Source organism: Streptopelia decaocto (assembly GCF_964273445.1).
Source record: "Streptopelia decaocto genome assembly, chromosome: 21".
Classification (NCBI taxonomy): Eukaryota; Metazoa; Chordata; class Aves; order Columbiformes; family Columbidae; genus Streptopelia; species Streptopelia decaocto.
In genome coordinates this window covers 6,923,111-6,946,232 of record NC_138676.1, presented here as the reverse complement: position 1 = coordinate 6,946,232, position 23,122 = coordinate 6,923,111, and the positions used below count along the sequence as shown (strand labels likewise).

Genomic DNA, 23,122 nt, shown 5'->3' with positions numbered 1-23,122 from the left:
TGTGACACTAGTGTATTGAAAGATTAAAATGTCATAAGTTTGCCTATTTAAGAGTTGGGGTGTTCAGCTGGAGAAGAGAGGCTCCTGGGAGACCTTATTGCAGCATTTCTGGACCTAAAAGGGGTCGATAAGAACAATGGGGACAGACTTTTGAGCAGGGCCTGTTGCGACAGGACAAAGGGTGATGGTTTAAACTAGAAGAGGGGAGAGTCAAGGAATGAAATGAGGAAGAGATTTTTTTACACTGAGGGTGGTAAAACACTGGGACAGGCTTCCCAGAGAGGGGGTGGATGAACCATCCCGGAGACATCCCAGGCCAGGCTGGACGGGGCTCTGAGCAACCTGAGCTGCTGAAGATGTCCCTGATCCCCGAGGGGAGTTGGACCAGACGGGCTGTGAATGTCACTTCCAACTCAAACTACTTTGTGATTCTAGGATTCAGCAGCAGGAAAGCCTGGATGCATGGATGCTGATGACCAGAAAAGGTCTTGTCTGGCTTGCGCGAGCCAGGCCAGCAGCTTCACCCAGCAGCTCTCCCCACCCGAGTGGAGAGCTGACCCACTTCTGTACAACCGACCCTGCCCCTGCCCCACAGTGCCCAGAGGATGCTGCCCAGGGCCCCAGGATGGACATTTGTGGGGGAGTATTGGGAGCACTGGGAGGTTTACTGGGAGCACTGGGGGTTTACTGGGACTTGTTGGAGGTTTACTGGGAACAATGGGAGTTTCTGGGAGCACTGGAGAGGGTAGTGGGGGTTACTACGTACACTAGAAAGATTAGTGGGGGAGTACTGGGAATACTGGGAGGGTTACTGGGAGCATGTGGGGTTCCCTGAGTGTTACTGGGAGTACTAGGTGGTTACTGGGAGCACTGGGAGGGCTACTGGGAACACTGGGGTTTTACTGGGAGTCCTTGCAGGATTACTGGGAACAATGGTGGTTGCTGAGAGCACTGGGGGGGTTAGTGGGGGCTACTGGGTGCTCTGGGGGGGTGTGTGGAAACACTGGGGGTTGCTGGGGAGTTACTGGGAGCACTAGGTGGTTACTGGGAGCACTGGGAAGGTTACTGGGAACAGTAGGTTTACTAGTGGGGGGTTTCTGCGAACACTGGGCGGGTTACCGGGAGCACGGGGGGGTTTACAGGGAGTTCTTGCAGTATTACTGGGAACATTGGGCGTTTCTGGGGCTTTACTGGGAGGGTTATTGGGAGTGTAACTGGGAACATTAGAAGGATTAGTGCGGGGTTATTGGGAACATTGTGGGGGTTACTGGGAACATTCCAGTTGGTGGGGGTTTACTGGGAGCAATAGGTGGTTGTTGGGAGCACTGGGAGGGTTATTGGGAGCACTGAGGGTTTATTGGGAATTTTTGGAGGATTACTGGGAACAATGGGGGTTGCTGGGAGCACTGGAGGGGTTAGTGGGGGGTTACTGGGAGCACTGGGAGGGGTTACTGGCAACAGTGGGGGTTGCTGAGGGCTCACATGAAAGCACTAGGTGGTTACTGGGATCCCTGGGAGGGCTAGCGGGTGATTACTGGGGGCAATGAGGGGGTTGCTGGGGCTCACTGCGAGCACTGGGGGTGTTGCTGGGAGCACTGGGAGGTTTACTGAGAGCACTGGGAGGTTTACTGGGAGGATTACTGGAAACAGTAGGAGGATTAGTGGGGGGGTTAATGGGAACACAACATGGTTACTGGGAGCACTGTGGGGGCCTGCTGGGAGCACAAGGACAGTTAGTGGGAGCACTGGGGGTTAACTGGGAGTTCTTGGAGGATTACTGGGAACAAGTGGGGTTGCTGGGAGCACTGGAAAGGTTAGTTGGGGGCTACTGGGAGCACTGGAGGGGTTAAAGGGAGGGTTACTGGGAGCACTGGAGGGGTTGCTGGGAGCACTGGAGGGTTCAGCGAGACAGTTACTTGGAGCACTGGAGGGGTTACTGGGAGCACTGGAGGTGTTAGTGGGAGGGTTGCTGGGAGCACTGGAGGGGTCAGTGGGAGGTTTACTGGGAGCACTGGAGGGGCTATTGGGAGCACTGGAGGGGTTAGTGGGAGCATTACTGGGAACACTGGAGGGGTCAGTGGGGGTTACTGGGAGCACTAGAGGGGTTACTGGGAGCACTGGAGGCGTCAGTGGGAGGGTTACAGGACGCACTGGAAGGATCAGTGGGAGGGTTACTGGGATAACTGGAAGGGTCAATGGGAGGGTTACTGGGAGCACTGGAGGCGTCAGTGAGAGCGTTACTGGGAGAACTGGAAAAATCAGTGGGAGGGTTACTGGGAGCACTGGAAGGGTCAGTGGGAGGGTTACTGAGAGCACTGGATGGTTACTGGGAGCACTGGAGGGGTTAGTGGGTGTTACTGGGGGCACTGGAGGGGTGAGTGGGAGCATTACTGGGAGCACTGGAGGAATTACTGGGAGCACTGGAGCGGTTAGTGGGAGGGTTACTGGGAGCACTGGAGGGATTAGTGGGACGGTTACTGGGAGCACTGGAGAGGTTAGTGGGAGAATTACTGGGAGCACTGGAGGGGTTACTGGGAGCACTGGAGGGGTGTGTGGGAGGGTTACTGGGAGTACTGGGAGCATTAGGGTGATACTGCTGTGGGTGTCCATCACAACCCACCAGCTCAGGGTGAGGACGTTGCCGAGGCCTCTCCAGCAGCTGAGAGCGGCCTCAGTCACAGGCCCTACTTGTCGTGGGGTTTGAACTGCCCTGATGTTTCTGGAAGGACGACTCAGCCAGACACAGTCCAGGAGGTTCAGCAAGTGCATCCATGGGAACTTCCTGATGCAAAGGGTGGAGGAGCTGACCAGGAGAGGAGCTGCTGGACCTCATCCTCACTAACAAGGAGGGGCTGGTTGAGGCGGTAAAGGTTGAGGGCTGCCTTGGCTGCAGCGACCATGAGATGATGGAGTTCAGGATCCCGTGTGGCAGGAGCAGCATAGCAAGCAGAATTGCAACCCTGGATTTCAGCAGAACAACTTTGGCCTTTTCAGGCAATTGCTGGGGGAAATCCCATGGGCAAGGCTGCTTGAAGGTAAATTCATAAATCCATGGGTCCGGATGGGATGCACCCACGGGTGCTGATGGAGATGGCTGAGGTCATTGCTGGGCCACTCTCCATCATCTTTGCTAAGTTGTGGCAAATGGGAGAGGTGCCTGAGAATTGGAGGGAAGCAAATGTCACTGCAGTCTTCAAAAAGGGCAAGAAGGAGGACCCGGCGAACTGTAGACCGGTCAGCCTCACCTCCCTCCCTGGGAAACTGATGGAACGACTTCTCCTTGGTGTCGCCTCAAGGCATATCAGGGATAAGAGGGTCATTAGGGGCAGACAACATGGCTTCACTAAGGGGAAGTCGTGCTTGACCAACCTCATTGACTGTTATGAAGACATAACGAGGTGGATACATGATGACAAAACAGTGGATGTGGTCTATCAGTAAAGCCTTGGACACAGTCTCCCACAGCATCCTCACAGCTGAACTGAGGGAGTGCGGGCTGGATGAGCGGGGAGTGAGGTGACTGCGAACTGGCTGAAGGGAAGAAGCCAGAGAGTCGTGGTCAATGGGCAGAGTCAGTTGATCCTGTATCCAGTGCAGAGCCTCAGGGGGCAGTGCTGGGGCCGCTGTTATTCAATATATTCATCAGTGACTTGGATGAGGGAATAGAGTGACTGTCAGCAAGTTTGCTGGTGACACCAAGCTGGGATGAGTGGGTGACACTGGAAGCTGTGCTGCCATCAGAGACCTGGACAGACTGGAGAGTTGGGCGGGGAAAATGTAATGAAATAGAACAAGGGCAAGTGTAGAGTATTACAACTGGGCAAGAAGAACCCCAGGTTCCAGTATAGGTTGGGGAAGGACCTGTTGGACAGCAGTGTAGGGGAAAGGGACCTGGGGGTCCTGGGGACAGGAGGGTGACCATGAGCCAGCACTGGGCCCTTGTGGCCAGGAAGCCAATGGTACCTGGGGTGGGTTAGAAGGGGGTGGTCAGTAGGTCAGAGAGGTTCTCCTGCCCCTCTGCTCTGCCCTGGGGAGACCACACCTGGAATATTCTCATACCAATTTATTTTTTACTAGCAAGAATACAATGCTGGCAAGAAGTGTCTCTGCAGAGCAGACACAACTAACATTACTGACTACTTCAGGTTGTCTCACAGGATGTGCCCCTGGAGCCTGAGGGACACCTGGAGGAGCCCGGAGGGGACAGAGAAAGGGACATCATGGGCTGCTCCTGTGCTGCTGAGCTGGGCTGGGCTCCTGGGACACAGGGAGCTCATGGCAGCGGCAGCACTGCAGAGAGACAGCTCTGCCCAGGAGCAGCTCCTCTGCACACGCAGCAGGGCTGAGGGCTCTGCCTGCAGCACCGAGGACACAGGAGCCAGGCACAGAGAGGGAAATGCAGTCTGGGCTGGGAGGATGCTGAGAGTTCACTGGAAATGAAATCCTCTCAGATATGAAGCCTGTGGCTGCAGGGCATTGAACCTGCAAATCATGGCAGGGTCTCAGAAAGCTGTCCCATTGCAGAGCCTGCGAGAGATGTAAGTACAGCTCTCGAGATTCTCTGATCAGAGGGGAGGATGTGCTGCAGAGCAGGGGTTGCCTTCTGCACTGTCAGTGACAAGACGTGAATGCTGCGTTCTCCCCAGGGTGGCTGTGGGGTGTAAATGTCAATGTGCAGGATGGGTGCCCAGGGCTGTCCTGCAGAGCAGGGTCCCTGCACCCCAGGGCTGTGCCGGGCAGGGACTCTGCCGCCTGCCAGGGTCAGCGCTCAGCCTGCCCGGGAGAGCCCAACAACACTGAGGGGAGAAGCTGTGGGGGGAAGGAGCGGCCCCCGGCAGGGCAGGGTCCTTCTGCTGCTGGGTTCTCCGTGGGTCGGGGCTGCTCACAGCTCCAGCTCATTCCAGAATATTGACAAGAGAAGGTTTCAAGGAGAAGAAGACAAAGAGTACTACAAAGATAAGGAACCTCCCTGAGTCTGTGTTTTCAGTCTCCTACTCTGGGGAATGGGTGGTGATTAAGGCTGCTCTTAGTTTTAAACAAATACTTGAGACACATGAACTGCAGTAGGTCTTCAAGAGAATCCTGGCATGCCTTGCCTCTCCTCTGCCTATGCAGAACCAGCATCACCTTTGCTGGACACCTTACACTTAGTCTGACCTGTCCTGTTTTCCAGCCTGCAAACAGGAAGATGCCCCCAGGCAGTGCCCTGTGAACAGGCAGGATCTGTAGGGCCAGGGGGAGGGCACAGAGGGTGGGATGGTGTATGAGCACTGACAGGGAACAGACATGGACAGGGAAACACCTCCCAGGGGAGAATCTCCAGGCAGCAGGGAAATGATCAGAAATGAGAGGAAACTGAACCCGGAATTGTTATGGGAGGGAGAAGAGAGAAAAGTCCCTGTGACCCCCTGCAGTGCAGATCCCTCCTGTGAGCAGCCCCCTGGCCTCCTGTCCCACCCAGCAAAGCCTCTGCCCTCAGGGCCGGGGGCTCCAAGGCATGAAGCAGCTCCTGTGCAGCCAGAGCTCCAGTTCCTCTGCAGAGCACAGGGGCTGAGAGCAGCTGCCCGGCAGTGTTGGTGTCTGGGAGGTGGCTGCACAGCTGGGGAAGGGTGACGCTGTCTGAGTGCCCGGCTGCCTCTGCCCTGGCCTCTCTCACACCCACCCTCACCGCATTGTCCTTCTTGCTCCCCGGCTCTGGGTCACTGCTGTTGGGATCTTGTTCTTGCTGTCAGGCTCTCTGGGGATGGCAGTTTCAGCTGCAGAGTCACAGCCTGATCTTGTGGGTCCTTTCCTGCAGGTGTGTCCATGGGCACACATGTCCCAGCTTTGCTCTGACCTATGGGCTGTGGGCAATGCAGTCTGTGGGGCTGGGGAATGAGCCGTGTGTGCCCTGGGATAAACGTTGGGTGCTGAGACCTTAGGGAAGGGTGAGACCTGTCATGGTCTGGGGTGGATCCCTCTGCTCTCAGCAGTGCCTGGTGGCTTTTCAGGGTAACATGGGAGTGTGATCAGCCCCCATCTCAGAAAGGTGCCAGCCCAGGGCAGCTGGAGAAGGACAGAGGGACAGAGCAGCTGCCCTCACTCTGCACTGACCCACAGGCACCCTCTGGTCTCACAGGACTCACTCTGTTCTCCCTCAGTGCAGCAGAAATGCTGAGGTTTTCTGACACCCAACAACACTCTGCAGTGAATATGGGGGGAGGTGTAAAAAAACCTAGAACTCTTAAACTGCCTTCACCATCTCTGTTCCCTATCACTGGGAAAGCAAGTGCTGACAGCCCTTCTGTGTCAGCAGAACCAGGACAGTCCCCACCGTTCCCGTGGCCCCACTTCTGCAGAGCTGGGCTGAATTATCGACGGCCCATGGGCACAGGCCCTGCTCTTGGTTGCACATTTTCCAGCCCCAACAGGGCTGCAGCCACAGTGCTGAAAAAGGTTCTCCTAGAAAAACACAAGAGTGTCTGCGTGTGACAGGGGAGGGTCTATGGGAGTTGATTTGATTTTTGTCAGAGAACTCTGCCCTGGATTCTCACTGTCTTTTTTTTTCTCATGACAGCTCCCCGTGCTCAGGAAAAGCAAATGTCCAACAGCAGCTCCATCACCCAGTTCCTCCTCCTGCCCTTCACAGACACACGGGAGCTGCAGCTCTTGCACTTCTGGCTCTTCCTGGGCATCTACCTGGCTGCCCTCCTGGGCAACGGCCTCATCATCACCACCATAACCTGGGACCAGCACCTCCACACCCCCATGTACTTCTTCCTGCTCAACCTCGCCCTCCTCGACCTGGGCTGCATCTCCACCACTGTCCCCAAATCCATGTCCAATTCTCTCTGGGACACCAGGGCCATCTCATACTCAGGATGTGCTGCACAGCTCTTTTCGTTTTCCTTCTTGATAGTAGCAGAGTATTGTCTCCTCACAGTCATGTCCTACGACCGCTACGTTGCCATCTGCAAACCCCTGCACTACGGGACCCTCCTGGGCAGCAGAGCTTGTGTCCACATGGCAGCAGCTGCCTGGGCCACTGGGTTTCTCAGTGCTCTGCTGCACACGGGCAATACATTTTCACTGCCCCTGTGCAAGGGCAATGCCCTGGGCCAGTTCTTCTGTGAAATCCCCCAGATCCTCAGGCTCTCCTGCTCACACTCCTACCTCAGGGAACTTGGGCTTCTTGTGGTTAGTACATTAGTAGTATTTGTGTGTTTTGTGTTCATTGTGTTGTCCTATGTGCAGATCTTCAGGGCCGTGCTGAGGATCCCCTCTGAGCAGGGACGGCACAAAGCCTTTTCCACCTGCCTCCCTCACCTGGCCGTGGTCTCCCTGTTTGTCAGCACTGGCTTGTGTGCCAGCCTGAGGCCCCCCTCCATCTCCTCTCCATCCCTGGACCTGGTGGTGTCAGTTCTGTACTCGGTGGTGCCTCCAGCAGTGAACCCCCTCATCTACAGCATGAGGAACCAGGAGCTCAAGGAGTCTATAAGGAAAGTGATGACTGTTTGCTTTTCAAAAGCAGTAATGAAATGACCTCCTGCTTCTGCATGTCACTTGTAATATAATGCATTACTAGTTCAACCTGAGTTCTGTAGCTTTTGTGTTTTTGTTTTTGTTTTTCTCTTTGGTGTTTGCTTTTCTTGGTGTTTGCTTTTGGTTGTATCAATGCTATCCACAAGCAAAATTATTTGTCTTCTTATGGCTGTGTCCATATCTACCTGTCTGGTGTGTCCCATAGTCTTTGTGTAAATAAGGAGCTGTACTCTCTGTGTGTATAAATGAAATAAAGGACCCTGCAGTGCCTTGTTTGCCCAGAATCCTCTCTCTGGGATCTCTGGGGCTGCAGGAGCCATGTCTGTGTGCTGAAGGGGAAGTGAGCAGGAGCCACCCTGAGCTGGGTCTTCCTCCCACCCTGACCAGCATGAGCCTGCGGACTCACCCCATGGCCCTGGGCACCACAGCCCACTTGCTCTGCAGAGCAGCACTGCCAGGTCGGAGCTGTATGGAGCGTGGGAAGGGGGCAGGAACAGCTGGCCAGGTCAGCACAGATCAGCTCTCTTGGGAAAGGGCTCTCTGGGGAGACGGGATGTTCCAGGAGAAGAGTGGGGCACTGTATGTGTGCAGGAAAGACACGGAAAGAGAAACCCTTTGCTGCAGGTGGCAGCTTGGGGCAGGTGGCCCTGGCACTGTGGCCGCAGGACCTTCCTGAGGATCCCCTAGGCCAAATGTCTCATGCTGTCCTGGGGAGCCAGTCTGGACCTGGGTCTGCAAGCTGCCTGTGCTGCAGACCCACTCAGCTTGCTCGCTGGATGAACATTCTCACTGTCCTTCATTCTCACTGGTCCCCACTGCTGTGGGACCAGTTCCAGTGTGGCTGCTCTGCCGGGCTGGGCTGGGGAGAGGGCAGGGGGGTGGCACAATTCAGGAGGGGGTGGGAGGGCTGAACTGGCAAATGCCCCAGAGAAGAAAATACCAGTGAACGGCTGAAGTGTGTGAGTGTGCAGGGCTGGCACACAGCAGTGTCCTCTCCAGCCAGGCCTCCTGGGAGAGCCCTGAAGCACCAGCAGAGCAGGGGCTGGTGTGTGCCCATGGTCATGGGACAACCTGGGGAAACTGGCCCAGCACAGTCACCACAGACCAGCCCCTCAAAACCACCGTTTCCAGCACTGGCCCTTCACCCCAACTGAGAGAGGTTGTTCATCCCTCGACACAAGGACACTGAATGAGTAAGTCAGAAGTCAATGTTTCCACTGTATGTATGAGATATGAGCATGCATGTCATGTACATAAGATGAACCTGACTCAGTACGAACACCATCAGCTATTCCTGCAGTTTCCATGCAGGCCTGAATGCAGCACTAGGATGTGCTGCCTTGAACTGAGGTCCCCATGTCCATTCCTCATGACATGGGACATGAGGATGGCCATGCCTAAGCATCTGGACATGCTGGATCATGGGGCTGAGGCCTATTGTTTGAGGCTTAACAAAGTCAAGTGCTGGGTCCTACACTTGGGTCACAACAACCCCAGGCAGCGCTAGAGGCTCAGGGAGGAGCGGCTGTAAAGCTGCCTGGTGGAAAGGGATGTGCAGGTGTTGATCGATAGCTGGCTGAATATGAGCCAGAATGTTTCCAGGTGGCCAAAAAGACCAACAGCATCCTGGCTTGTATCAGGAATGGTGTGGCCAGCAGGACTAGAGAAGTGATTGTGCCACTGCTCTCGGTACTGGTGAGGCCGCACCTTGAATCCTGTGTTCAGTTTTGGGCCCCTCATCTCAAGAAGGACATTGAGGTACTAGAGAGAGTGCAGAGGAGGTGACAAAGCTGCTGAGGGGCTGGAGCACAAGTGTGATGAGAAGCGGTTGAGGAAACTGGGGCTGTTCAGCCTGGAGAACAGGAGATTGAGGGGAGATCTTCTCACTGTCCACAACTGCCTGACAAGAGGTTGCAATATGGCGAGTCTTGGTCTCTTCTCCCAAGTAGCAAGTGACAGGACAAGAGGAATTGGCCGCAATTTACACCAGGGGAGGTTTAGATTGGATATTAGGAAAAAAGTATTTCCCGGAAAGGGTTGTCAGGCACTGGAACAGGCTGCCCAGGGCAGTGGGGGAGTCACCACCCCTGGAGGGGTTTAAAGGTGTTTAGACAAGGTTCTCAGGGACATGGTTTAGTGTGAGAGCTGGGCTATGGTTGGACTCAATGATCCCAAGGCTCTCTTCCTATCAGAGTATTCTATGATTCTATGATTCTGCCTCAGATGAGAGTCCACAAAGCCAACTCAGTTACGGATGTAAGGCAGAACCCTGACATTTCTGTGTGTGACTCTGGGAACAAAGCCCACTGACCCAGTGAGATTCACCTCAGTTGCCCTGTGATTCTGGATTGTGTTTTCAAAATGACAGTGCAATCGAGGAGGTCCTGGCATCCGTCAAACCCATCTTCAAGAAAGGCAGGAAGGAGAATGGGGAGAATCACAGGCTGCTCAGCTTGTCTCTGTCCCTGGGAAGGTGATGGGACAAGTCCTCCTGCAGCCATCTGCAGGCACTTGAAGGACAAGAAATTACTTGTGAACCAAAATGGGTGGAGGAAAGACAGGCATGTTGTGCCAGGCCTTGGACATGGTCTCTTGTGGTGTCCTTATAGCCCAATTGATGTTGTTTGGGCTGAAGAAGTGGATGCTTGGTGGGAAGTTCACTGAAACATCAAGCCCAAATATCATCTGCGATGCAGTGTCCTCTGTGCAGTTAGTGTGTCATCCCTCAGGGACCAGCATTTGGGCCGAAACTTCTAAAGATCTTTATTGTCCCTTCTGTGCTGTGATGGAGATGATGCAAAGCTGAGTGCAACCTTGAACATCCTCACCTGGTCACCCTGCTTTGGGAAGGAGAGTGAAGCAAGATGTTCAGAGCTCTCTTCAAACCTGACTGACTCTATGATTCAACGAATCTTTCCCCTGGACATGTTTTTGAAGATGGAATATCTGCAGAAAAGAAGAAAAAGAAGTGTCAGAAGAGGAGATAGAAATGATGTCAACATAAAAACAACAGTTACTGCAAAGAAAGTTTCTCCACTCAAACATTAAGAGGGAAATACATTTGTTTAATTTGATACAACAAGCATACTATTATCTGGTCAGGCCCTGGTCTATGGGGAGGGGGATGGATGGGTTCGGTATTATTATGTCAGCTGAGTTTCAGAAACTCATAATCCAGGCGGAATCATGTGGCTGTGAAGGGGAGAGCGGGGTCAGTTCTGTGTCTGGAGGTGACAGCCCAGCAGCAAGGACATGGCTGGGAAAGAACCTCTGCCCAAGGGCCCACAGGTCTTACCCTGGAAGAGAGAGGGGTTGTCATGTCCATCCCACCTGAGAACATGACGGGACATCGACAGGAACATGGTCGTGTCTGTCAGAGAAGCTGAAAGGCCAGTGGCAGTCCTGGGATTTAGAAGATCATGGCGAGGTGACTTCTCTCTGGTCAGGTAAAAGACCACAAGAAGCCTAACAGGTTGGGCTCCCTGCATGAAGGGCAGTTTATGAGATGGTCGAGCTTTTCTTGATAGTGAGAAGAAGCAGGAAAGAGAAAAAAGAAGTCTACTTGGAAGGTGAGGACTGGATATGAGGAGGAAGAAATGTGACTGGAAGGGCAGTGCTGTGGGGCAAGAGGTCACCCAGAGGGAGCTGGATCAGCCCATGGTTTGTGTGCCAAAGAGCAGCCGGTGAGGGTGCAGACAGAGCAGTGAAGGTGCAGAAATGCTGGGGTGAGAGCAGGTGGGGAAGCGAGATGGGTGTCTGCAGCCTGCAGGGAAAGAGGGGCAGGGGTAGGGCCGTGTAGAACAGCCTGTGCTGGAGATGGCAAAGGGCGCTGTAAGGCTGGAAGGGACCCACAGAACCCAGGTCTGTGTCCCCTTGGCCATGGCAGTTGTCTCTGCCACTGAGGCCCAGGAGAAGACATGTTGTCCTCATGGCACTGGGGCCTCGGTGCCTCCTTGCAGCCCCATGGGGAAGCTGGAAGTTGTTGTCCCAGTGTTGTGCTTCCCTGGGCCTTGCACACCCACATCCCACGGTCCCAGGAAGAGCCCTGAGCCGTGTGTGAGGGAGAGGATCCCCCTTCCCATTGCCTGCAGCTCAGGGCTTCTCCTTTCTGCTTCAGAAAGCAAACCAAGGGGTTTCTGAGCATCAGAGCTGACGAAAAGACTCAAAGGAGACCTCATGGTGGCTACAGCTTCCTCACAAGGGGAGAAGGAGGGGAAGGCACTGATCTCTTCTCTGTGGTGACCTATGACAATACCCAAGGGAATGGAAGAAAAATGTGTCAATGGAGGTTTAGGTTGGATATTAGGAACATGTTCTTCACCCAGAGGTGCTGGACAATGAACAGGCTCCTCAGGGAGGTGTCACGCTATTCCTTGGGGTGCCATAAAGGTCAGTGGGACAGAGATGGTGTTCAGGGGTCTCTTCCAACCTGTGTTATTGTAGGATCCCATGAATCTTTTCCTTGGAGAGCTCTTTCATGTCAGAATAGACAGAGGAAGGACAACAAAAGCAGAGGCAGAAGCAGAGATATAAAATGCCCCAGAGTAAACACAGCAGCTCCTCTGAGGAACGTTTCTCCACTCAAACCCTTGATAGGAAATCTATCAGATACATTTGATGAAAGCAGCTTAGTTTGATCTGCTCACACACTGGACCACAAGGAGGGTGATGGTGGGTACGATGTCGTGTGGTCACTGTGTCTCAGGAACTCATAGTCCAGTAGGAAGCCAATGGGTGTGGAGGGGACTGTGAGGTCACTTCTGCCTCTGCAGGGGATTGGCCAACAGCAGGAACATGGCTGGGAAAGGACTGTGAGGTCACACACACGAGACGAGCAATTGGGTCCAATCAGCATGGCTGGATGAAAGGCAGGTCCTGCTTGACCAGCCTGATCTCCTTCTGTGACAAGGTGACCGGCTGAGCAGATGAGGGAAAGTCTGTCGTGGGGAGTGAATGCGCCACACGGGCTGTGGGTGTTGTGTCCTTAGACTGCAGTAAAGCCTGTGACACCGTATCCCACAGCATCTCCTGGAGAAGCTGCAGCTCGTGGCCTGGATGGTGTATGTGCGATGGAGGGCTGGACCAAAAGAATTGTGTTGAACAGACCAAATCCAGTTGGCGTCCGATCGCAAGTGGTGTCCCCAGGGCTCAGTATTTGACTCAGTTCTATTTAAGCTTTATCAATGATGTGTATGAGGGGATCGAGTGCACCCTCATTAATTTTGCAGATGACACCAAGTTGGGTGGGAGTGTTGATCTGCTAGAGGGTGGGAAGGCCATGCTGTCCCATCTGCTGTCCCATCTGGACCCGCTGGATCATTGTGCTGAGGCTAATTGTCTGAGGTTAACAAGGCCAAGTGCCGCGTCCTGCACTTGGGTCACAACAGCCCCAGGCAGCGCTACAGGCTCAGGGAAGAGTGGCTGGAAATTTCCTGGTGGAAAAGAATCTGGGGATATTGAGTGGCAGTGGCTGAACATGAGCCAGCGTGTGCCCAGGTGGCCAAAAAGGCCACCAACAGTATCCTGGCTTGTATCAGGAATGGTGTGGCCAGCTTGACTAGAGAAGTGATTGTGCCGCTGTACTCTGCAGTAGTGAGGCCCCACTTTGAATCCTGTGTTCAGTTTTGGGTCCCTCTTCATTAGAAGGACATTGAGGCACCAGAGAGAGTGCAGAGGAGGCGATGGAGCTGCTGAGGGGCTGGAGCACAAGTGTGATGAAGAGCGGCTGAGGGAACTGGGGCTGTTCAGCCTGGAGAACAGGAGGCTGAGGGGAGACCTTCTCGCTGTCCACAACTGCCTGAAAGGAGGTTGAACATGGAGGGGGTTGGTCTCTTCTCCCAAGTAGCAAGTGATGGGACAGGAGGAAATGGCCCCAAGTTGTGCCAGGGGAGGTTTAGATTGAATATTAGGAAAACAATTCTTCCTGGAAAGGGTTGTCATGTGGTGGAACAGGCTGCCCAGGGCAATGGTGGAGTCACCATCTATGTAGGTGTTTTAAAGGCATTTAGAAGAGGTTCTTAGAAACACGGTTCAGCGCTAGATTTAAATTGTGGTTGGACTCAATGGTCCTGAGGGTCTCTTCCAACTGAAATAATTCTATGACTCTCTATTATCAACTGGAATATTCTTCTATCACATCTTCTAAGTGCTCTTCACATATATGCCTCTTCACCTACAGTCCTGAAACTTATCTAATTAGATGCACAAGTGTTGAATACTAATTGTAAATGATGAAAGGACCATCGCTCTATCAGTCTGGTCTGATACCTGCCCGTCCCAGGCAAACACCTCAGGTACACGGGGCCTCTCGAGGTTTGCACTGGGTGCTTATAGTGAGACCATGGAGCTCAGCCCGAAAACCTGAGAACTCCCCTCAAAACTTAAATACCAAACCAACAACAACAACAACAAAAAGAACAAAACACCCCACACTCTTTTTTTCATCAGATTAAATAATTCAATATTTCCAATAAAATGTCTGTGGAATTTCTATCCTGCCAAAATATGAATTTTCAGAATGTGTATGGACTGTGGGAGATGAAACACTGGCTTTTCCCTGTGCTTGCAGTGCCAGAACTCTGTCTATCACTACGTGTATTTAATCCCCTGGACATCCAGGAGTTTCCACCTGTCCTCACCCAGCTCACCGTGTCTGAACTCATCTCTTCAGAAGCCTGTCTGGACATTTGCACTTTCCATCGCTCCCCAGAGGTTCTTCACCTCTCACTCTTGGCTCATTCAGAGCCTCTCAGCTCTCACTCTGCTTTGAGCTTCAGGCAGGTAAAGTCTTTCAGCAGTTGCTCTCGTACTCCCTACAGGCAACTCTTCAATTATGGCAATGGACCTCACTGGAAACTGCTTAATTTAACCACAGAACTGAGAAACATCATTCAGTTCTATTGTGTTTTCTTTTTTTTTTTTTTTTCTCCTTTTTTTTTCCCTCTAATTTAAAATTCCCCGGTGCCTGTTTACATCCAGTTCTCTAAGGAAATATGAAGCAATTCCTGCAAAGAAGCTGTAACAATCAGTGCAAACTTCAGTGCAGAATCTGATGTAAAGAAATGTGCTGGAAATGCCAGGGGCCAATGAGCAGAACAGGGAGTTTGGGGAGCTGGTTATAGATTTCCTGCTAACAATCTGAGCAGAGAAACATTCTTCACAGAACTGCTCTGTTTATTTGACACCTTTTAGGTCTCCTTCTCTGCCTGTATTTTTATTTTCTTGTTCCTCCACCTCTTCCTTCTTCCAAAACCTTTCTAAGGGAAAGATTCATTGAATCAGAGAGCAACTCAGGTTTGAACATTATCTTGTCTCACTGTCCTGCTCAGGGCAGGGTGACCCAGGTGAGGTTGTCCAAGGCCTCTGTCCAGCTTTGCACCATCCACTAAGGAGCTGAAGGTTCACTGTGTCACATCATACAGGGGAGAATAGACACGTTCAACAGTGTTGGCCCAAGTGCTGGTCCCTGAGGGATCCCACTGGTAACTGGCTCTGTGGGCACTTTTACCACTGGTGACATTTGGGCTCTACGGGGGACTATAGATGCTATATAAAATGCTATATAAAAAGATGTGCTCATGCTTTTGTGACACTAGTGTATTGAAAGATTAAAATGTCATGAGTTTGCCTGTTTAAGAGTTGGGGTGTTCAGCTGGAGAAGAGACACTCCTGGGAGACCTTATTGCAGCCTTTCTGGACTGAAAAGGGACCAACAAGAACAATGGGGACAGACTTTTGAGAAGGGGCTGTTGAGATTGGACAAAGGGTGATGGTTTAAACTAGAAGAGGGGAGAATCAAGGAACTGATGGTTTAAACTAGAAGAGGGGAGAATCAAGGAATGAAATGAGGAAGAGATTTTTTACACTGAGGGTGGTAAAACACTGGGAGAGGTGTCGAGGGTTAAGATTGCGGGGTGACAATCAAACCCTGGCAGATGTATTGTTAACCCCCTCTCCCCCCCCCCCTTCCACTTTTTTGCCCCTCCCTCTCCCCCCTTCCCACTCAGCACAGGCGATCGGGAGGAAAAGAGAGAAGAGAGTTGGAAAAATTAAAGATGTTTTACTAATGCTACTAATAAGAATAGAGAAAATAATACAAAATATACAAAACCAAACTTGAAAGTCTCAGCAACTGCAGAGCCGGCACCCAAAGTCCTGGATTAGACTCTGCAACCAACCGGATCTGGATTCAGTCTCTCACTAGGCCTCAGTTCTCAGGGACGATTAGCAAGGTCCTCTCCTAAGGTCGCCATAAGCAGAAGGGAAAAAGGGAAAAAGGGACGAGATCCTCGTGGTCTCCCACTTCTATATGAAGTATTCATGTGAATGGGATGTTATACACAGTTGGTCAGTTTCTTAGTCACTTGTTTCTCGTCGCCCCTCTCGCGAGATGTCCATCCATGCTTATCAATAAGTTTGCATTCCATTGCTAGGTTTACCAAAACATGCGTCTGGTTCTCCAGGAAAATGCAGTTAATATGAAGCTTTAGCTGACAGGCAAAATTCACTGAAAGAGAAACTTGTTTTTAACAAAACCAGGACAACAGGCTTCCCAGAGAGAGGGTGGATGAACCATCCCGGAGACATCCCAGGCCAGGCTGGACGGGGCTCTGAGCAACCTGAGCTGCTGAAGATGTCCCTGATCGCCAAGGGGAGTTGGACCAGACGGGTTGTGAATGTCACTTCCAACTCAAACTACTTTGTGATTCTAGGATTCAGCAGCAGGAAAGCCTGGATGCATGGATGCTGATGACCAGAAAAGGTCTTGTCTGGCTTGTGCGAGCCAGGCCGGCAGCTTCACCCAGCAGCTCTCCCCACCCGAGCGGAGAGCTGACCCACCTGTGTACAACCGACCTGCCCCTGCCCCACAGTGCCCAGAGGATGCTGCCCAGGGCCCCAGGATGGACATTTGTGGGGGAGTATTGGGAGCACTGAGAGGTTTACTGGGAACACTGAGGGTTTACTGGGACTTGTTGGAGGTTTACTGGGAACAATGGGGGTTGCTGGGAGCACTGGAGAGGGTAGTGGGGGTTACTACGTACACTAGAAAGATTAGTGGGGGAGTACTGGGAATACTGGGAGGGTTACTGGGAGCATGTGGGGTTGCCTGAGTGTTACTGGGAGTACTAGGTGGTTACTGGGAGCACTGGGAGGACTACTGGGAACACTGGGGGTTTACTGGGAGTCCTTGCAGGATTACTGGGAACAATGGGGGTTGCTGTGAGAACTGGAGGGGTTAGTGGGGGCCACTGGGTGCTCTGGGGAGGTGTCTGGGAACACTGGGGGTTGCTGGGGAGTTACTGGGAGCACTAGGTGGTTACTGGGAGCACTGGGAAGGTTACTGGGAACAGTAGGTTTATTAGTGGGGGGTTTCTGGGAATACTGGGAGGGTTACTAGGAGCACTGGGCGTTTCCTGGGAGTTCTTGCAGGATTACTGGGAACATTGGGGGTTGCTGGGGCTTTACTGGGAGGGTTATTGGGAGTGTAACTGGGAACATTAGAAGGAGTAGTGCGGGGTTATTGGGAACATTGTGGGGGTTACTGGGAACATTCCAGTTGGTGGGGGTTTACTGGGAGCACTAGGTGGTTGCTGGGAGCACTGGGAGGGTTACTGGGAGAACTGAGGGTTTATTGGGAATTTTTGGAGGATTACTGGGAACAATGGGGGTTGCTGGGAGCACTGGAGGGGTTAGTGGGGGGTTACTGGGAGCACTGGGAGGGGTTACTGGCAACAGTGGGGGTTGCTGGGGGCTCACATGAAAGCACTAGGTGGTTACTGGGATCACTGGGAGGGCTAGCGGGGGGTTACTAGGGGCAATGAGGGGGTTGCTGGGGCTCACTGCGAGCACTGGGGGGGTTGCTGGGAGAACTGGGAGGTTTAGTGAGAGCAGTGGGAGGTTTACTGGGAGGATTACTGGAAACAGTAGGAGGGTTAGTGGGGGGTTAATGGGAACACAACATGGTTCCTGAGAGCACTGTGGGGGCCTGCTGGGAGCACAAGGACTGTTAGTGGGAGCACTGGGGGTTAACTGAGAGTTATTGGAGGATTACTGGGAACAATGGGGGCTGCTGGGAGCACTGGAAAGGTTAGTTGGGGGCTACTGGGAGCACTGGAGGGGTTAGAAGGAGGGTTACTGGGAGCACTGGAGGTTTACTGGGAGCACTGGAGGGTTTAGTGGGGGTTACTGGGGGCACTAGAGGGGTCAGTGGGAGGGTTACTGGGAGCACTGGAGGGGTTAGTGGGAGGGTTACTGGGAGCACTGGAGGGGTTACTGGGAGCACTGGAGGGGTTAGTGGGAGGGTTACTGGGAGTACTGGGAGCATTAGGGTGATACTGCTGTGGGTGTCCATCACAACCCACCAGCTCAGGGTGAGGACGTTGCCGAGGCCTCTCCAGCAGCTGAGAGCAGCCTCAGTCCCAGGCCCTGCTTGTCGTGGGGTTTGAACTGCCCTGATGTTTCTGGAAGGACGACTCAGTCAGACACAGTCCAGGAGGTTCAGCAAGTGCATCCATGGGAACTTCCTGATGCGAAGGGTGGAGGAGCCGACCAGGAGAGGAGCTGCTGGACCTCATCCTCACTAACAAGGAGGGGCTGGTTGAGGCAGTAAAGGTTGAGGGCTGCCTTGGCTGCAGCGACCAGGAGATGGTGGAGTTCAGGATCTCGTGTGGCAGGAGCAGCATAGCAAGCAGAATTGAACCCTGGATTTCAGCAGGGCAAACTTGGCCTTTTCAGGCAATTGCTGGGGGACATCCCGTGGGCAAGGCTGCTTGAAGGTAAATCCATAAATCCATGGGTCCGGATGGGATGCACCCACTGGTGCTGAGGGAGCTGGCTGAGGTCATTGCTGGGCTGCTCTCCATCATCTTTGCTAAGTTGTGGCAAACGGGAGAGGTGCCTGAGGACTGGAGGAAAGCAAATGTCACTGCAGTCTTCAAAAAGGGCAAGAAGGAGGACCCGGGGAACTCTAGACCGGTCAGCCTCACCTCCATCCCTGGGAAACTGGTGGAACGACTTCTCCTTGGTGCCGTCTCAAGGCATATCAGGGATAAGAGGGTCACTAGGGGCAGTCAACATGGCTTCACCAAGGGGAAGTCGTGCTTGACCAACCTCATTGACTGTTATGAAGACATAACGAGGTGGATACATGATGACAAAACAGTGGATGTGGTCTACCTTGACTTCAATAAAGCCTTGGACACAGTCTCCCACAGCATCCTCACAGCTAAACTAGGGGAGCGCGGTCTGGATGAGCGGGTAGTGAGGTGATTGTGAACTGGCTGAAAGGAAGAAGCCAGAGAGTCGTGGTCAATGGGCCAGAGTCCAGTTGGGGCCTGTATCCAGTGCAGAGCCTCAGGGGGCAGTGCTGGGGCCAGTACTATTCACTAAATTCATCAGTGATGTGGATGAGGGAATAGAGTGACTGTCAGCAAGTCTGCTGAAGACACCAAGCTGGGAGGAGTGGGTGACACTGGAAGCTGTGCTGCCATCCAGAGACCTGGACAGGCTGGAGAGCTGGGCAGGGAAAAATGTAATGAAATAGAACAAGGGCAAGTGTAGAGTATTACAACTGGGCAAGAAGAACCCCAGGTTCCAGTGTAAGTTGGGGAAGGACCTGTTGGAGAGCAGTGTAGGGAAAGGGACCTGGGGGTCCTGGGGACAGCAGGGTGACCATGAGCCAGCACTGGGCCCTTGTGGCCAGGAAGCCAATGGGACCTGGGGGGCGGTTAGAAGGGGTTGGTCAGTAGCTCAGAGAGGTTCTCCTGCCCCTCCTCTCTGCCCTGGGGAGACCACACCTGGAATATTCTCATACCAATTTATTTTTTACTAGCAAGAATACAATGCTGGCAAGAAGTGTCTCTGTAGAGCAGACACTACTAACTTTACTGATTACTTCAGGTTGTCTCAAAGGATGTGCCCCTGGAGCCTGAGGGACACCTGGAGGAGCCCGGAGGGGACAGAGAAAGGGACATCATGGGCTGCTCCTGTGCTGCTGAGCTGGGCTGGGCTCCTGGGACACAGGGAGCTCATGGCAGCAGCAGCGCTGCAGAGAGACAGCTCTGCCCAGGAGCAGCTCCTCTGCACACGCAGCAGGGCTGAGGGCTCTGCCTGCAGCACCGAGGGCACAGGAGCCAGGCACAGAGAGGGAAACGCAGTCTGGGCTGGGAGGATGCTGAGAGTTCACTGGAAATGAAATCCTCTCAGATATGAAGCCTGTGGCTGCAGGGCATTGCATCTGCAAATCATGGTAGGATCTCAGAAAGCTGTCCCATTGCAGAGCCTGCGAGAGATGTAAGTACAGCTCTCAGAGGTTCTCTGATCAGAGGGGAGGATGTGCTGCAGAGCAGGGGTTGCCTTCTGCACTGTCAGAGTGACAAGTCTTGAATGCTGCGTTCTCCCCAGGGTGGCTGTGGGGTGTAAATGTCAATGTGCAGGCAGGGGTGCCCAGGGCTGTCCTGCAGAGCAGGGTCCCTGCACCCCAGGGCTGTGCCGGGCAGGGACTCTGCCGCCTGCCAGGGTCAGCGCTCAGCCTGCCCGGGAGATCCCAGCAGCACTGAGGGGAGAAGCTGTGGGGGGAAGGAGCGGCCCCCGGCAGGGCAGAGTCCTTCTGCTGCTGGGTTCTCCGTGGGTCCGGGCTGCTCACAGCTCCAGCTCATTCCAGAATATTGACAAGAGGAGGTTTCAAGGAGAAGAAGACAAAGAGTACTGCAAAGATAAGGAACCTCCCTGAGTCTGTGTTTTCAGTCTCTTACTCTGGGGAATGGATGGTGATTAAGGCAGTTTTTAATTTTAAACAAATACTTGAGACACATGAACTGCAATAGGTCTTCAAGAGAATCCTGGCATGCCTTGCCTCTCCTCTGCCTATGCAGAACCAGCATCACCTTTGCTGGACACCTTACACTAAATCTGTAATCTGTTTTCCAGCCTGCAAACAGGAAGATGCCCCCAGGCAGTGCCCTGTGAACAGGCAGGATCTGTAGGGCCAGGGGGAGGGCACAGAGGGTGGGATGGTCTGTGAGCACTGACAGGGAACAGACATGGACAGGGAAACACCTCCCAGGGGAGAATCTCCAGGCAGCAGGGAAATGATCAGAAATGAGAGGAAACTGAACCCGGAATTGTTATGGGAGGGAGAAGAGAGAAAAGTCCCTGTGACCCCCTGCAGGTCAGATCCCTCCTGTGAGCAGCCCCCTGGCCTCCTGTCCCACCCAGCAAAGCCTCTGCCCTCAGGGCCGGGGGCTCCAAGGCATGAAGCAGCTCCTGTGCAGCCAGAGCTCCAGTTCCTCTGCAGAGCACAGGGGCTGAGAGCAGCTGCCCGGCAGTGTTGGTGTCTGGGAGGTGGCTGCACAGCTGGGGAAGGGTGACGCTGTCTGAGTGCCCAGCTGCCTCTGCCCTGGCCTCTCTCACCCCCACCCTCACCGCATTTTCCTTCTTGCTCCCCTGCTCTGGGTCACTGCTGTTGGGATCTTGTTCTTGCTGTCAGGCTCTCTGGGGATGGCAGTTTCAGCTGCAGAGTCACAGCCTGATCTTGTGGGTCCCTTCCTGCAGTGTGTCCATGGGCACACGTGTCCCAGCTTTGCTCTGAGCTGTGGGCTGTGGGCAATGCAGTCTGTGGGGCTGGGGAATGAGCCGTGTGTGTCCTGGGCTAAACGTTGGGTGCTGAGACTTTAGGAAAGGGTGAGACTTGTCATGATCTGGGGTGGATCCCTCTGCTCTCAGCAGTGTCTGGTGGCCTTTCAGGGTATCATGGGAGTGTGATCAGCCCCCATCTCAGAAAGATGCCAGCCCAGGGCAGCTGGAGCAAGAGAGAGGGACAGAGCAGCTGCCCTCACTCTGCACTGACCCACAGGCACCCTCTGGTCTCGCAGGACTCGCTCTGTTCTCCCTGAGTGCAGCAGAAATGCTGAGGGTTTCTGACACCCAACAACACTCCCCAGGGTGGGAGGGGAGAAGGAGCTGTAGAAACACCAAACCTCTCAAACTCAGTTTCTCATGCATGGGGGTACAGATGCTGACAGTCCCTTTTGCACCAGGAGCGGTTCCAGCTGACAAAGCTGAACCCCAGGACTGGCCCCTGCCCACCCGATCACACAGGGTCAGGCTGAGTCCTCAGGAGCCCCTGGGCAGAGACCCTGCTCTTCATTGCACACTCATCAAGCACCGACGAGGGCTCCAGCCACGAAGTTCTCCTGGAAAAAGAAAAATGTCTCTTTGTGTGACGGGGTGGGAGGGTCTGTGGGAAATGGTTTTGATTATTTCCAGGGAAGTCTCATCAAACCTTCACTATCTTTTCCTCCTATGACAGGTCCTCATGCCCACAGGCAGCAAATGTCCAACAGCAGCTCCATCACCCAGTTCCTCCTCCTGCCGTTCACAGACACACGGGAGCTGCAGCTCTTGCACTTCTGGCTCTTCCTGGGCATCTACCTGGCTGCCCTCCTGGGCAACGGCCTCATCATCACCACCATAGCCTGGGACCAGCACCTGCACACCCCCATGTACTTCTTCCTGCTCAACCTCGCCCTCCTCGACCTGGGCTGCATCTCCACCACTGTGCCCAAATCCATGGCCAACTCCCTCTGGGACACCAGGGCCATCTCATACTCAGGATGTGCTGCTCAGCTCTTTTCATTTGCTTTCTTGATCAGAGCAGAGTATTGTCTCCTCACCGTCATGTCCTATGACCGCTACGTTGCCATCTGCAAACCCCTGCACTACGGGACCCTGCTGGGCATCAGAGCTTGTGTCCACATGGCAGCAGCTGCCTGGGCCACTGGGTTTCTCAGTGCTCTGCTGCACACGGCCAATACATTTTCACTGCCCCTGTGCAAGGGCAATGCCCTGGGCCAGTTCTTCTGTGAAATCCACCAGATCCTCAAGCTCTCCTGCTCAGACACCTACGTCAGGGAACTCGGGTTGCTTGTGGTTGGTGTATTAGTAACGTTTGGCTGTTTTGTGTTCATCGTGGTGTCCTATGTGGAGATCTTCAGGGCCGTGCTGAGGATCCCCTCTGAGCAGGGACGGCACAAAGCCTTTTCCACCTGCCTCCCTCACCTGGCCGTGGTCTCTCTGTTCATCAGCACCGCCATGTTTGCCTACCTGAAGCCCCCCTCCATCTCCTCTCCATCCCTGGACCTGGTGGTGTCTGTTCTGTACTCAGTGGTGCCTCCAGCAGTGAACCCCCTCATCTACAGCATGAGGAACCAGGAGCTCAAGGAGTCCATTAGGAAAGTGATTTCATGGGTGTTTGTCAATATTGATCAGCTTTCCATCACTGTCCACAAATGATGTCTATTTGTATCCCAATGCAGACCTGTACCTTGTTTTATCCCTTTTACTTTGTTAGCATTACCCATATTGTTATTTATGGTTTTTATGTTTATACCTAATTGTTTGTGTTTAGCGCTCTATCCTGAAAAATGTACCCATTATTACTATTTTTAAAATACCTGAAACCTGTATAAATGTTTTCCTAACACTGTGTCAGAGCTTGGTCTCCCATAGCATCTCCGTAATAAAATGACATCTCCTCTGTGCATTTCCTCAATATTTGATTGTTCTTTTAAAGCTGATCTCAACAACAGGCCCAGGAATTTCA

At 53.3% G+C, this 23,122-nt stretch overlaps 2 protein-coding genes across 2 annotated transcripts in view; both read left to right on the top strand.

Annotated features, from left to right (window-relative positions):
- The window catches only part of LOC309448723 (olfactory receptor 14A16-like), a gene marked incomplete at its 3' end in the record, with an annotated part of 46,382 nt that extends 23,570 nt beyond the window's left edge, over positions 1 to 22,812 (top strand). Inside the window, exon 2 of the mRNA XM_082070447.1 lies at positions 21,830 to 22,812. Coding sequence (XP_081926573.1) covers positions 21,853 to 22,812 — 960 coding nt within the window. The 5' untranslated portion in view covers positions 21,830 to 21,852. The remainder of the gene's footprint in view (positions 1 to 21,829) is intronic.
- Positions 6,580 to 7,521, top strand: LOC309448724 (olfactory receptor 14J1-like; the record flags this gene model as incomplete). The annotated part of the gene is made up of 1 exon (XM_082070448.1): positions 6,580 to 7,521. The coding sequence occupies one exon, from the start codon at positions 6,580 to 6,582 to the stop codon at positions 7,519 to 7,521; it is 942 nt and encodes a 313-aa protein (XP_081926574.1).
- Positions 22,813 to 23,122: the final 310 nt, after the last annotated feature.